Raw genomic sequence first — 15,201 nt, forward strand, 5'->3', positions numbered from 1 at the left:
AGATTATTCACTCAAAATTGATATTTACAATAAGTTTTAGACGAAAAATAAGAATATCATAAATTTTCGGAAAATGGGCATAGCCACGTCCACTTATGGTTACATGTGTATAACTTGGTAACCGCTATACCTATTTCTTCCAAACTCACAACGCACAATTGTTGGCCTTCGCACAACATACCAAATGGCCGAAAATTTTTAAAATCGCTCAATAACCACGCCTACTTCCCATATAACGGTAATTTTCAGAAATACGAAAACTGCGATATTTTAGTAACTACTGAAGATTATTCACTCAAAATTGATATTTACAATAATTTTTAGACGAAAAATAAGAATATTATAAATTTTTGGAAAATGGGCGTAGCCACGCCCACTTATGGTTACATGTGTATATCTTGGTAACCGCTGCACCAATTTCTTCCAAACTTGGCACAGTTGTTGGCCTTGGCACAGCATAAAAAATCGCCGAAACTTTTTAAAATCGGACAATAACCACGCCCACATCCCATATAACGGTAATTTAGAGAAATACAAAATCTTCGATAAATCAGTAAATATTGAAGCTAATTTATTCAAAATTGATGCTTGCAACAATTCTTTACCAAGAAATACGTTTATGGTAAAATTTTGGAAAATGGGCGTGGCACCGCCCACTTATGATCACATATATGTATCTCGGTAACCGTTCTACCTATTTGTACCAAACTCGGTATGGTTATTGTGCTTGCCACATAAAAGCAAAACATTGAAAATTATTGAAATCGGACTAAAATAGAGGCCGCTTTTCATATAACGGTAAATTTCAGAATTGCTTGAAACATCAAAATTTCGAAATCTAAGGACTCTAATTTACTCAAACCTGATACGCCCCGGCTTACCATATAGCGGTAGCTTTCAGTAAGGTGAAAAACATATATTTAATACGTGCGCTGGGTATTTAGTGTTCGGCTCCGCCCGAACTTAGACTTTCTTACTTGTTTTAAATCAAATTTGGTGTCTTCAAACTAAAAACAAAAGTACAAAACTCAAAAATGCTCGCGTTTTAAATGTAAACAAAAGTGTTGTGTGACGTCAGCGAATGGGTGGATGCTGTCAAATCGACGAAGGGAGGGTTAGCGGTCCGCGAATGGCGCCACCTTCATTTTCTGTATTGGGGTAGTGACTCGCAAATATTTACACACTAAAGTTTCTTCAAATATATCTCTTATCATCATATAACAACAGTTCTTAGATAGTTCAAAAAGGGTCACCTCCGGGCTAGAAAAAATGTGGTTAGTTTTGAGCTGGTTCTAATAAGTATAGTATGGAGCCTTTTCTTTAAATAAGCACGCATACAATTTTGTAAATAAAAATACTTCATTATATGTTTCAAGAGCTATTTGTTTTGAACTAATTTACTTTTTGACGCAAAGTGTGCTTTAAATTTAGGAACATAAAGTGTCAATTATTCCTTTATTTTCTAAAACCGTTATTCTTAAAAATAATTTATATTTGTTACGTATAATGGGTATTTCTGGGATACCTATAATTAAAAATCTGATCTAAGTCCTGTCAAAAAATGAGAAAAACGGTGATATATTGAATGATTATTCGTGATAACTCAGCGTTAAATTGCATTAAATTTATTGAAATGTAATACATAGACTTTCCGGCATCTCATAAGAAATATAGAATTTTGAATATTCACAATAGTTTTCATGCTAAATATTTTTCGTAAATTTTTTATTTAAGGATGGCTCATAAGTATTATAACATAAACAAATAAATTCACGTTTCTAACTGTGTTGGAAATTTAGTAGAATTCTAGAAACTGTTATAAAAACTTCAATATTTTAAATCAGAGTTTATAAGTATGCAGTTCTATAGCCCATTAAATTTTAGTATAATTAATCGCGCTGATTTTTTATAACTCTTTTTACGCACGCTCTTGAAGGCATTCTCCTATTTAAATATTTTCGTTTAAGATGCAAGATTACACTTTACTACACTAAAATTGTATGGGCTACAAAACAGAATACTCGAAATATTTATAAAAAATATCTGATTAAAAATTTGAAATTTTGAAGACAGTTTTTAGAGTTCTATAAGTTTGCAGCACAGTTAGGAATTTGAATTTAAATGGTTTATGGAGTATGAGACATAGTACTTAAATAAAAACTAAACGAAAAATATTGAAAATGAAGAACATTGGAAATTAAAAAAAAATCAATGCATAACTACACATTTCGGGGGCTTAGTGATACATTTAAGTATGTACATTATCGTTCATATGAATAGCACTCCAATTTCAAAGTGAGATTGTTTACCACTTTTGCAAATTTTTTTACATCTGATTAAAAGGTCAAACATTTTGACGAAAAATCGTTAAATTTAACTTTGTTTTGTATAAAGTTTTAAAACACGGTTTATATGATTTTATTCGTATTTTATACATACGTACGTAGATATGTATAAAAATGACATTAATGTACCAATAACGACTTTTTTGGAAATATTTGAGCAGTTGCCCCATAAACTATGTAGAGAATTACATATTAAATAAACGAAAACAGTTTGTTATTACTTTTAGGGTCTAAGAAAATCGAAAAAATATAGTATATTACATTTGTGCATCTTTTGTCAGCTTTCACATGACCAGGATGAGTAATATTGATGACAGCGCAACTAGCAACATATGAGTTTCAACCGTCCAACTCTGCATCCCTTTTTCAGTAGTTCAGAGACATATCTGAAATTTGTAGGGTGGAACTAGCGCTTTGCCAGACTGTCCCTAAATTTTGCTGCAGGGAGTGTTCAATAAGTAAAGGAGGTTATAGGAAAGTCAAGACGAACAAAACTGTGCTCCTATGGGTATCAAGTGAAAAGTACTTTAAAAATTCAGAGATATTTTTAACAGAATGGCCACCAATTTATAATTTATTGTTTAAAAATTGAGACACAATATTACTAATCGTGGGTACTAAAAGAAAGCTCTTAAACAATGCTTTGAAGTAAGTCTTATCGCTTATTAGTTTAAGGGTGGCACTTATTTTCGATTTTACGAAATTTAACAGAAACCATTAATTCAAATATCAAATTAAAGATATTTTTGAGAACTTTAATCCAGAAATATTTTCGATGAGGATTGCCCCGTTTTATTTACAAAATCATTTCGCTTGATACCGATATTGCAGTAGTTCATTTAACTTAATTGTATTTAATTTTTTTAACGGTGGAAACTCTCTCTTTTGATGCTCTTACCCAGATATAAACCTTCTCCTCGCGTGTTCATAAAATCGAACCAGAGTCTTATCTATGTCAAACTTTAGTTTCGGTGTTTTCGTGGAATATTTGGACGTCCTCTTCCACTATTTACATAATTTTAAACATTTACAATTTTAAATGTCGTAACACGTCTTTTCTAAACATTTTGAGTTAAAAATTTTCATAAAAATAGTTTTGGGCGCCTAAAACGGCCAAATACCTCTATGTGCGTTGTACAAAACTTTGATATTTTTGGTAAGCTTCCCTTCTTACCTCGGGTGGGGAATAGTGAACTTGGCAAAAAGAAGTGGATGAGACTGGCAGTTTGTCTACAGCAGTCTTATTTATTGTATTGTTGTAGCTATTAACTTGGAGTAAATTAACGTCCTCAGTTATTGAAATATCGGAGTTTTCGTATTTCCGGGTGTAATTTTGATCCGATTTGAACAATTTTCAACGAAATGCTTTTCCGTACAATGGTTATTAAGTGCACCGAATTTGGTAGAAATTGATAAATCGGTTACCGAGATACACATTTGTGGTTATAAGGGGGCGGCGCTACGCCCATTATACAAAAATTTATAATATTCTATTTTTCTGGTGGCAGGTGGGTAGGGTGGCCAGATGCGCTGATTTAATCAGTACATGTGCTGATTTTTTGCTATTGTACAGATTTTTAAGAGCCCGAAATCAGTACGCAAAATCTACTGATTTTTTGAGTTTGTACTGATTTTGTTCTGATTTTTGCATTTAATACTTTTGTAAATTGGTGTAATTGACATTTACTTGAGGTTTACATGTTCAAAACAAAGGTTTTTGACAACTTATACGTGTGAGCAGATTGAAAGCGTTAATTAAATTTAAACCATTATTAAAAAGGTGTCAGCTTGCAATTGTTTCATTTCCTAGGATTTCGCAAAATAACAAAATGCTTGGATTCAACCCAACCCAACTTCACGATTTGCAGGTTTTAGAGGATTTACAGGAAAAGCTGGTTTCGCCATTAATAAATCTTATGAAAGGTGGTGGTGAGTTAATCATATATTAAGTACACTGAGAAGATGACAATAAGATATAATCTTTTGATTATAATTAAACATCCACTGAGAAACCGGCTGTCAGTATTTCAAACTTAAGACGACTACTGCAACGGTGCAATGTAAGTTATAAAACTTTGGAAAAGGTGCAAACTACCGACTTTTGGATATGATATATGTAGCTTTACTTTGATTTTTGATGTTCGACAACCTGTAATTTTACTTGCACATACACATTTCACACTATTAAATTTCATTCGTACTCGAAAATTCGTTTAGCGATAATTCGGTAGTATACATTTTAGTCAACATTTTAATGTGAATGTTGAATTTAATAAGCACACCAACTAAATATGTTTTAAATTTGTAGCTTAAAATATGCAAACAGATTCTGACTCGAGCTCGTCTTCTACTGAAACTGAATGGGCTATAATTTTTTTTTTCTTAATTCTTATAAATTTTTTAGAAAGTTTCAGACGTCAACTCACATGTCTTTTGTTATAGAATTTACTATATTTTTATAAAAAATTTAAATTAAGTAAGGAAAGAAAAAATGTTCAAAACCTATCAATACATTTTACTACTATTTTCCTGAGCACAGCTGTACATACATATGTAATACCATTGATTTGTTTTAAAGTAATGAATTTTTGTATTGATAATACTATACGTATTTAAAGTCTATTAGTTATTTTTTTTTTTAATTAATGCGCTGTTATTTGGTTGTTATATTGTTAATAATAAAAAATACGCTTAAAAATTAGCTGATCTGTATGGCTTTGGACTGATTTTTGATCCCAACTCTACTGATTATGTCCCTATAATATCTGGCCACCCTACAGGTGGGCGTCGTTATTGTCCAATCTCAAAGATTTTCAACAGATTTCTTAGCTAGACCCTACCCAAGGCTCGTAGCGAGTTTGGTAAGGATTGGTGGAGCGGCTACTGAGATACAGCGTTTCATCATAAGTGGGCGGGGTCACGCCTATTTTCAAAAAATTTCATAACTATATTATTTTTTACGACAATTCTAATTCACGTACTAATTTTCAACAAATTGCATCTAATATTTACTGAAATATCGTAGTTTTATCATTTTTCGAAAATACCGTTATAAGGGAAGTGGGCGAGGTTACAGTCCGATTTTTCCTATTTTCAATACCAACCTACCTTGGATAAGGGGCAGCTTACATACCAAATTTCGTTGAGATACATCAGACGGACGGACGGACAGACAGACATGGCTTAATCGATTTCTCTTTTCATTCTGAGTATTTATGTACACATATGTATGCCCATATCTATCTCGATTCGTTTTGGCTGTTACAAACAAACGTTTTGCGAACAAAGTTAATATACCCTTGTGCACAAGTGCGCTCGGGTATAAAAAGTAATGTTGCTGCATTTTCGGGATTCGTAAAGATCATAACCTGCGCCTCTAAATAACTACTCGCTCGAGGCGACAAACTTGAAAAACTTGAAATTTGACAAAATTTTAAATTCTTTACGATTGACGCTGCACCAGATGAGAGGACTTTCAGTTATACAGTAAAACCTGTTTAAGTACCTCAAGAAAAATGTCACCTTTTCGAGGTACTTAGGCGGGCTGGGTACTTAAAAGAACCCGGTTAAGTACCTCGATACGGGTACTTAAGTGAACATAACTATTGATGTAGTTATGTACATCTTCTTGTTAACTTACATAAATATATCCTCGAACATGAACATTTAATGAAGTATACGTAGTTTAAAACCAAGATCGTAGCATTATTTCAGCACATAAACAAAAACTTTATAAAAAAAATCGATAAAGCAATCTTATGTCATTTTTACAAGAATTCAATTTTTTAAAAAAGTTGATTATACATATTTATAACGAAGTACATACAAACCGTGTTGGACATATGTATCTATCATTTCGGACCAAATTCAAAATTATGTTGTTTGCTACTTATGTTTATTTATTACTTTTTAAGATTTTTTAATTAAAACATAGTTCATTCCCTAACAAATACCATACAAAGGGATGTTTACAGCTATCAAGGAACACGAAAAATTCATTTAAAATAACGCACAAGAAATGGAAAAGAAATGTCCTATCAAAATTTCTTAAATCAGTTTGAAGCTCTCCACATAAGAACAAAGTGACTAATTACGACGACAAAAATAGAAAAACAAAAGTCTTTAAATCTTATCACATATACCTTTCTAATACTCCTTATAAACCAGTCCACAATGTAACACACAAATTTTGACTTTTAACGCAACGCAGCAGCTTTGGCAGAAGCGCAAAGTTGGGTTTTCTATCGTCCGTCGAATAAAATAAATTTTTGTTTGATTCGATGATAAAATAGTTTCGCTTGTCATTTTATTCTTAATAACAATAATAGTTTTGTCAACATGGAAAATGAGGCATGAGGTATGTACTTTATTTTGCGATTTTTGTTAATAATATAGTCGTTGTAAAATGAGTATAATACCTATTTTATAAAATGCCTTTTTTATTGAAAAAATTTTGAAATTTTTATATTAGTTAGAGTTATAAAAAAAGTACCAACGAGTACAGCAATTTCTCTTCAACAGTTCGAAAATTCAACAAATTGCCAATGTAAAAATATCACGAACCCGTCTCCCCTTTTGACCCTTCATTAAATAGAGCATCTTTTTCTTAAGTCGTTTATTGGAACGAATCCAGAATATAGGAGGAAAAAAATCTTTACTCCATATGTATTTGACAGATTTCAATGAAATTTGGTATCCAGGGGTTTTCGTTTTCAATGATTTCGAAATTGATATCAAATTTTTAAAATTCAAAATGGCGTATACAATATGGCGGAAAATATCTTAAAAAATGTATAGATTGTTATGACGCTTGGTATCCAGAGATTTTCGTCGCCACTGGTTTCGAAACTGATATCAAATCTTCGGATCCAATATGGCGGACCACTTTTTTTTTAAATAATAGTTTGTTATGAAACTACAGAGATCCTCAAATTAAATTTTCAAAATTCAAAATGGGTTCAAATGTTGATAATGGCAATGACACTGCGTTGAAAGTAAAACGCCTATTGTTCGGGACGCCATATTTGATCCGCCATTTTGAATTTTTGAGAATATAATATCAATTTCGAAATAAGTGACAACGAAAAGCTCTGGATACCAAGCTTCATAACAATCTACACATTTTTTTTTTAAATCGTCCGCCATATTGGATCCGCCATTTTGAATTTTTGAAACTTAATTTAATATTCGAATTCAGTGATGACGAAAATCCCTAATTACCAAATTGCATTAAAATCTGCCAAAAACATATGGAGTAAATACCAAGCTTCATAAAAATGTATACATTTTTGAAGAAATCGTCCGCCATATTGGATGCGCCACTTTGATTTTTGAAAATTGAATATGAATTTCGAAATCAGCGACGACGATAATCTCTGGATACCAAGCTTAATAACAATATACACATTTTTGAAGAAATCATCCGCCATATTGGATCCGCCATTGTGAATTTTGGAAATTTAATTTAATATTCGAAATCAGTGATGACGAAAATCCCGAAATACCAAATTTCATTGAAATCTGTCAAATACATATGAAGTAAACATTTTTGTCGTCCTATATTGTCGATTCTTCCTTATGTGTTCTCAAGAAAAAAATGTTAGGATATTTATTTCTTCAAGAAAATTTTTAGCAAACGAAAGGTACTTTTGCAACCAACAGAAATAACGAAAAATATTTCTTGGGATTTTTCTTGAGAGCTGCAAACAGCCCTAAACCTAAGCTTCAAATTTTGTAAAACACTGAAAAAATGCATCAAATTTTGACAATTTTAGTGTAATAATGTGCAAGTTTCAAGTGGCCCACGGTGCCCAAAAATGTTGGTTACTTAAGCGGGTTTGGGGAAAAAAGGGGGGGAGGGGGGTTAGCGGGTTTTACTGTATTTGTATTTTTATTGCGGTGCAATAATTCCTTTTTGAGAAGTGCATCCGGGCTGCAAATGTCGGATGTATCCTCCAAGATCGTTATTTAAACACCGTTGTTTTCGACAGAATTCTTCATTCTCATTCTTTTGGTTGTTTCAAAATTTGGATAACCTGTAACGTCATTAACGTTTTTTGGTTTTAGTTTTTGTAACTCGTTTTTAATCCTTTCTTCTGTGTCTGGTTTAAAAAATGTGTGCTTATAGCGAGGTTCTAAGTAGTTGGATATAGCAAATACATTGTTATTTTCTAGGAATGAAAATTTCAAAGAACATTCTGTTTGAAAGTCGTGGCTGCCAGCCGGAGTAGTTTAAAATCTTGTTATTTTGTTGTCTGCTTAGTTCTGTGATCTGCTTAGTTCCTCTGAAAAGTTTCACCTGCAATGAATAGCTTGTAATTAGTTTTTTTTTTATTAGCAGCGCTCGACTTTTCCTAGTTGCAGGCAGTCAAATTAATTACTCATCGCCTTTTTCACCTTCTTCACTTAATTGTTAGTTTGTTGCTCTTTGTGGTAAATTATCGTTGCGCTTATGACGTCACACCAAAGAAGCTGGCTGTCAAACTCAAACCAAAAAAGATAGCGGAACATTGAGGGCGCAATCTTATTTTCTATCATTCTGCATAAGCTTAAATTTATTACCAAACCTCTCTTAAATCACTCTGAATTTAGAAATGTTCTTATAGGAATACGTATTAAATAATGGGAGTAGGGTGGCCAGATATTATAGGGACATAATCAGTACAGTTGGGATCAAAAATCAGTTCAAAGCCATAAAACTCAGCTCATTTTTAAGCGTATTTTTTTTTTATTAACAATATAGCAACCAAATAACAGCGCATTAATTAAAAAAAAAATAACTAATAGACTTTTAAATACGTATCGTCACTACACACGAATAAAGGCGCGATAGCGTTTTGAAGGCGAAAAAAGGCGCGTAAAAAAATTTGCCAAAAAAGATGCTTATGAAAAACTTCGGCGAAGTGTGTTAAGAGTTTTTGACTCTAAAGTTTTTTATGCGTCTTTTTTCGCCGTCAACTTTTGAGCTCGCGCCTTTATTCGTGTCCAGTGACGGTATAGTATTATCAATACAAAAATTCATTACTTTAAAACAAATCAATGGTATTACGTATGTATGTACAGCTGTGCTCAGGAAAATAGTAGTAAAATGTATTTACAGGTTTTGAAAATTTTTTCTTTCCTTACTTAATTAAATTTTTGTATAAAAATATAGTTAATTCTATAACAAAAGACATGTAAGTTGAAGTCTCAAACTTTCTAGAAAATGTATAGGAATTGAAAAAATAAAAATAAAATTTTAGCTAATTCAGTTTCAGTAGAAGACGAGCTCGAGTCAGAATCTGTTTGCATATTTTAAGCTACAAATTGAAAACATATTTAGTTGGTGTGCTTATTAAATACAACATTCACATTAAAATGTTGACTAAAATGTATACTACCGAATTATCGCTAAACGAATTTTCGAGTACGAATGAAATTTAATAGTGTTAAATGTGTATGTGCAAGTAAAATTATAGGTGGTCGAACATCAAAACTCAAATATAAGCTACATATATCATATCCAAGCGTCGGTAGTTTGCACCTTTTCCAAATTTTTAGAACTTACATTGCACCGTAGCAGTAATCGTCTTAAGTTTGAAATACTGACAGCCGATTTCTCAGTGGATGCTTAATTATAATCAAAATATGATCTCTTATTGTCATCTTCTGAGTGTACTTAATATATGATTAACACCTTTCATAAGATTTATTAATGGCGAAACAAGCTTTTCCTGTAAATCCTGTAAAACCTGTAAATCGTGAAGTTGGGTTGGGTTGAATCCAAACATTTTCTTATTTTGCGAATNTTGAAATACTGACAGCCGATTTCTCAGTGGATGCTTAATTATAATCAAAATATGATCTCTTATTGTCATCTTCTGAGTGTACTTAATATATGATTAACACCTTTCATAAGATTTATTAATGGCGAAACAAGCTTTTCCTGTAAATCCTGTAAAACCTGTAAATCGTGAAGTTGGGTTGGGTTGAATCCAAACATTTTCTTATTTTGCGAATTCCTAGGAAATGAAACAATTGCAAGCTGACACCTTTTTAATAATGGTTTAAATTTAATTAACGCTTTCAATCTGCTCACACGTATGAGTTGTCAAAACCATTGTTTTGAACATGTAAACCTCAAGTAAATGTCAATTACACCAATTTACAGAAGTATTAAATGTAAAAATCAGTACAAACTCAAAAAATCAGTAGATTTTGCGTACTGATTTCGGGCTCTTAAAAATCAGTACAATAGAAAAAAAATCAGGCACATGTACTGATTAAATCAGCGCATCTGGCATCTGGGAAAGTGTACCTCAGTGCAAAAATTATTTTCTTTATAAAACTAACAAATGTGTGGATAAGACATTTGTAAAAATTTTAAACCAACCAATAAAATAAAGCTTTAAATGCACTTTTATTACTTTTTTTACGTTTTGAAAGTACGTTCTAAGTAAATTTTTTGATTGAGTTCAAAGTAGGTTGTGTTGAATGCACTGTCAAATAATTTGGGATTCATAATTCAAGTGTTTGGTAAGAAAAATATATGGTAGAACTCATCTGCTTTTAATAAGATTGTGTCACTGCTTTATCTATATTTGAGATATTATTAAGCAGAATTGGTATTGTCTCACTCTTGACAAAAAAGCTAAAAGTTGTTATATTTAATTACAGAAGTTGAGGTTGTGTTTCGTGTTTGTTACATAATTTTAGAAATTCATTGCAAATATTTACCACAATTGCATTGTCGTTTCCACGTAGTTAGATAAGAATAATTCAACAAAGAAGCATGTCCCACCCGTGACAGCTATGTGTGGGACAGTTGTCAGGGGTAGGTTTACAGGGCTGGTAAGCTTTTGTTTGTTGAGGTATACGCAGGGGCGGAGGGGGGATGCGCGGACTCGTCCATTATCTATATACCTTTGTGGTCAGCTGATTAAATTAAGTTACATTTTGACCAGTTATGATTCTTTACTTTGTTAATCTAATGTTTATAGTTTTATTTTTATATAAGTCTAGCACATTACCCAATCAGAACCACATAAATCCACATTTCAAACTTCTTACAAAAATTATAAAAATTCAGCAAACTTTAACAATTACACCCAAAAATTTTAAACTTTTTGTTCAGAATTTTTAGGTATGCAGTTTTTTAGTCCATTAAATTTAAGTAGGTAAAAGTGAAAATATCAAGACGCCAGGAGAACGCGTCCATTTTAATAATTTTGGCTGACGGTGCTAAGCATTTTCTTCTATATAAAAGGCACCTTCCTCAGGGAGTCTTAACATATAATAACATAAAATCACATTAATTATTTTATGGGCATCACATTTTTAAATTAACACTTAACATTTAAATACATCAATACTTTATCCCGCGCAGCGATAATAGCGAGTAATAGACGAACAGCTGGGATAAAGTATTGATGTATTTAAATGTTAAGTGTTAATTTAAAAATGTGATGTCCATAAAATAATTAATGTGATTTTATGTTATTATATGTTAAGACTCCCTGAGGAAGACACAATAATGTGTCGAAACGCGTAGGAGGCAGAAAAGAAAAACCAACGTTTTTGCTTTAAAATAAACGGCCGAAAAGCTCCAAATATACAAATCGTAACAATTTATATACATTGGCCCTATTTAAAAACTAGAACGAAAATTTTATCTGTACAAATGTCCAACACGTGACGCTGGAATCGCTCTAATAAAGGTATTTCCTTATTTTGCAGGTGGTCTCAGCGCTATGCCAGTGGGACAAATTGATAGTGATGTGCGTGTTATTATCATAAAAGGCCCAGGAAACACCATTACAATTGGCAACTTCTTACAAAAATTTAGACACCTTGAAGTGCTGCGCATTACCGACTCCCAAATACCATCAATGGGCTCCGAATGCTTCTGGGGTTTAATCAAACTACGTATACTAGGTGAGTAGTATTAAAAAAAACTTAAAATCAAGAAAAATTAAATCGAACAATGGTGGAGAAGAAAATATATTTTTCAAGTCTATTTTGCACGTTACCGAAGATTTTGCAACCGGAAAATTTTATTACCAAAAAATGTTACCAGTTCTTGTCACCAAGATTCTAGGTACCTTCGTTGTGCAGTTAAAGTATTCAGCAATTCAGCTACGAAGATTTCTGGAAAGTTTACTGGTTATAAGAGTACACAGAATGCGAAAAGGGCTTAAACATTTACAGGAACTTTATTTACCGGTAATAAAAGTTTTTAACCGGTAAATAAAGTTCCTGTCAAATTTGTGCTCTTGTAACCGGTAAATTTTGTTACCAACTCATAAGCTGGTAACAAAGTATTGCTCCGTGAAATATGCAATGCCAGAATTTCCACAATTCTCCATAGCTGAATTGCAGAATATTTTAACTGCAATACCAACGCACCTAGAATCGAGGTGACAAGAACTGGTACCATTTTTTGGTAATCAAATTTTCCGGTTACAAAATCTTCGGTAACGTGCAGAATAGACCTGTTAATGGCAACTCATTGAATGTTAAAATTTAAATAAAAGCAAAGACTACAATTTGGATACACTTTTTCAACAACAATCCATAAAAGATAGGTGAATGAAAACAAAATCAATTTGTTAACCGGTAAACCGACAATAAACTAATTTTACCCAGACAAACTATTTTTTATAAATAAAAAGAGTTTTATGAATTTGTTTATATTTATTCACAGACAACACAATCTTAAATATGACGGAAAAGAATAAAAATACAAATTTGCTCCATGTGGAAAAATTGTCAACTTTTAGGGACCCTACCCTCTTACAAAAAAAAATTAGTCGTAATTTTTTCTTAAAATGACCTTTTTTGGAAAAAATTACAAAATTATTGCTAAAGAAATTTATATTTTTCATAAAATACGAGTAATAAACTTTATTTTGATATACATACGTATTTTACTATGATCTGCTTTTGACTTTTAATAATTTAGTGATAATAATAAATATAAATGTATTTACCAGGACTGCAAACCACCCCAGAAATCGGTGAGGTTCGGTCCAGTGGTTCGAACCGCCTATACCGGTACAAGAACCGGTTCGTGCGTATCCCTGAACCGCGATTCAGTTCGGTTCTAATGGTTAAATTTTTTTAGGCTGAATTATGCAAATATTGCAAAAATATGGCAAATCTATAATATAAATAAATAAAATATAAAAATAAAACTTTTTAATATACCACGCTTTTATAAATGGTCCAAAAAGTTGAAAACAGGGTTCGTATTTGCACACACATGCGCAGCACATCCTACCATTTTACGCTCACACACGTGTGCTGTGCATATAAAAAATTAAAAACTTGCTCACATCACATGTGTGTGCTGTTTGGTAAAAAGCACGGGCACATGTGTGTACTTTATTTTTATACCTTTCATGAGCATGAAATGGTATTATAACTTTGGTCCGATGTTTGTAAGTACCAGAACAAAAAGAGATAGACCCATGAAAATGTATACTTATATGATCAGAACGTCGAGCTGAGTTGATTTAGCCATGTCCGTCTGTCCGTCTGTCTGTCTGTTTGTATGCAATCTAGTCTCTCAGTTTTCGAGACATCCGGATCAAATTTGGTAGGTGGGTGTATTTTTATAATGTATTAATCATTTGTCGGAACCGGAAGAATCGGACCACTATAACATATAGCTCCCATACAACTGATTGTTCACATATGAGATTTTTCATTATAACTTCTCCATTTATGCAGCTACGAACATGAAATTTTGCAATACTTGCACCCATTATCAACAGAATACTTACAGTGAAAATTACAAAGATCGGGTCACTATAACCTATAGCCCCCATACAACTGATTGTTCAGATATAAAATTTTCCGTTATAACTCCTCCATTTATATAGCTAGGAACATGAAATTCCGCACTGTTTTCAATAATTATCAACAGAAAACTTACAGTGAAAATTAAAAATATCGGGTAACTATAACCTATAGCTCCCATACAACTGATTGTTCAGATATGAGATTTTTCGTTATAATTCATCCATTTATGTAGCTAGGACCATAAAATTTCGCGCTGTTTTCACTCATTATCAACAGAAGACTTACAGCGAAAATAACAAAGATCGGGTCACTATAACCTGCAGGCCCCATACAACTGATTGTTCAGATATGAGGTCTTTTATCATAACTCCTCCATTTATGCAGCTAGGAACATGAAATTTCGCATTATTTTCACTCATTATCAACAGAATTCTTACAGTGAAAATAACAAGGATCGGATGACTACAACATATATCTTCCATACATCTGATTGTTCAGATATGGGATTTTACTGTAAAACTCCTTTATTTGAACAGCTAAAACCGATAAATTTCGTAAGATATTTTATAAATAATAATACAAAGTCTACTGAGAAAATCGTCAAAATCTATGCTGTATAAGCTTTATCTCCTATAGCACTGATTGTTAAGATACCAGTTTTTGCCATATATCTCCTTTATGTACGAAACTAAACCCGATAAATTGTGTTACCGGTTTACATACCGATCACATAGCGGTGAAAATCACTTAGATTGGTGTCATATAAAGTATATCTTCCATACCTCTGATTGTTTAGATGCGATTTTTTATATAAGTATGTAACTCCTCTATCGATGTATGCAGATGTATTCAAAAGCAGTAATCTGTCAAATAAAATTTGCAGATGTTCATGAAAGGTATGAAGCCTTCGGCATAGCCGAAGACAGCGCTGCTCTTACTTGTTATTAATATAAAGCACACGCACATGTGTGTGCTTTGCGTAGAGAAACTTATACACTTCGATTTCTATCTCAAATCTTAAAATAATTTTTTAATATGTTTTCTGTCATATAAAAAACAAACAACACCTCACTTG

General features: G+C 32.3%; 1 protein-coding gene across 1 annotated transcript in view; it reads left to right on the top strand.

Moving 5' to 3' along the window:
• The window catches only part of LOC108359146 (uncharacterized), a 154,301-nt gene extending 142,036 nt beyond the window's left edge, over positions 1-12,265 (top strand). Inside the window, exon 3 of the mRNA XM_017610845.1 lies at positions 12,060-12,265. Coding sequence (XP_017466334.1) covers positions 12,060-12,265 — 206 coding nt within the window. The remainder of the gene's footprint in view (positions 1-12,059) is intronic.
• Positions 12,266-15,201: the final 2,936 nt, after the last annotated feature.

This window comes from Rhagoletis zephyria, unplaced genomic scaffold, assembly GCF_001687245.7.
Source record: "Rhagoletis zephyria isolate East Lansing unplaced genomic scaffold, Rhagoletis_zephyria_1.1 Rzeph_scaffold_00348, whole genome shotgun sequence".
NCBI lineage: Eukaryota > Metazoa > Arthropoda > Insecta > Diptera > Tephritidae > Rhagoletis > Rhagoletis zephyria.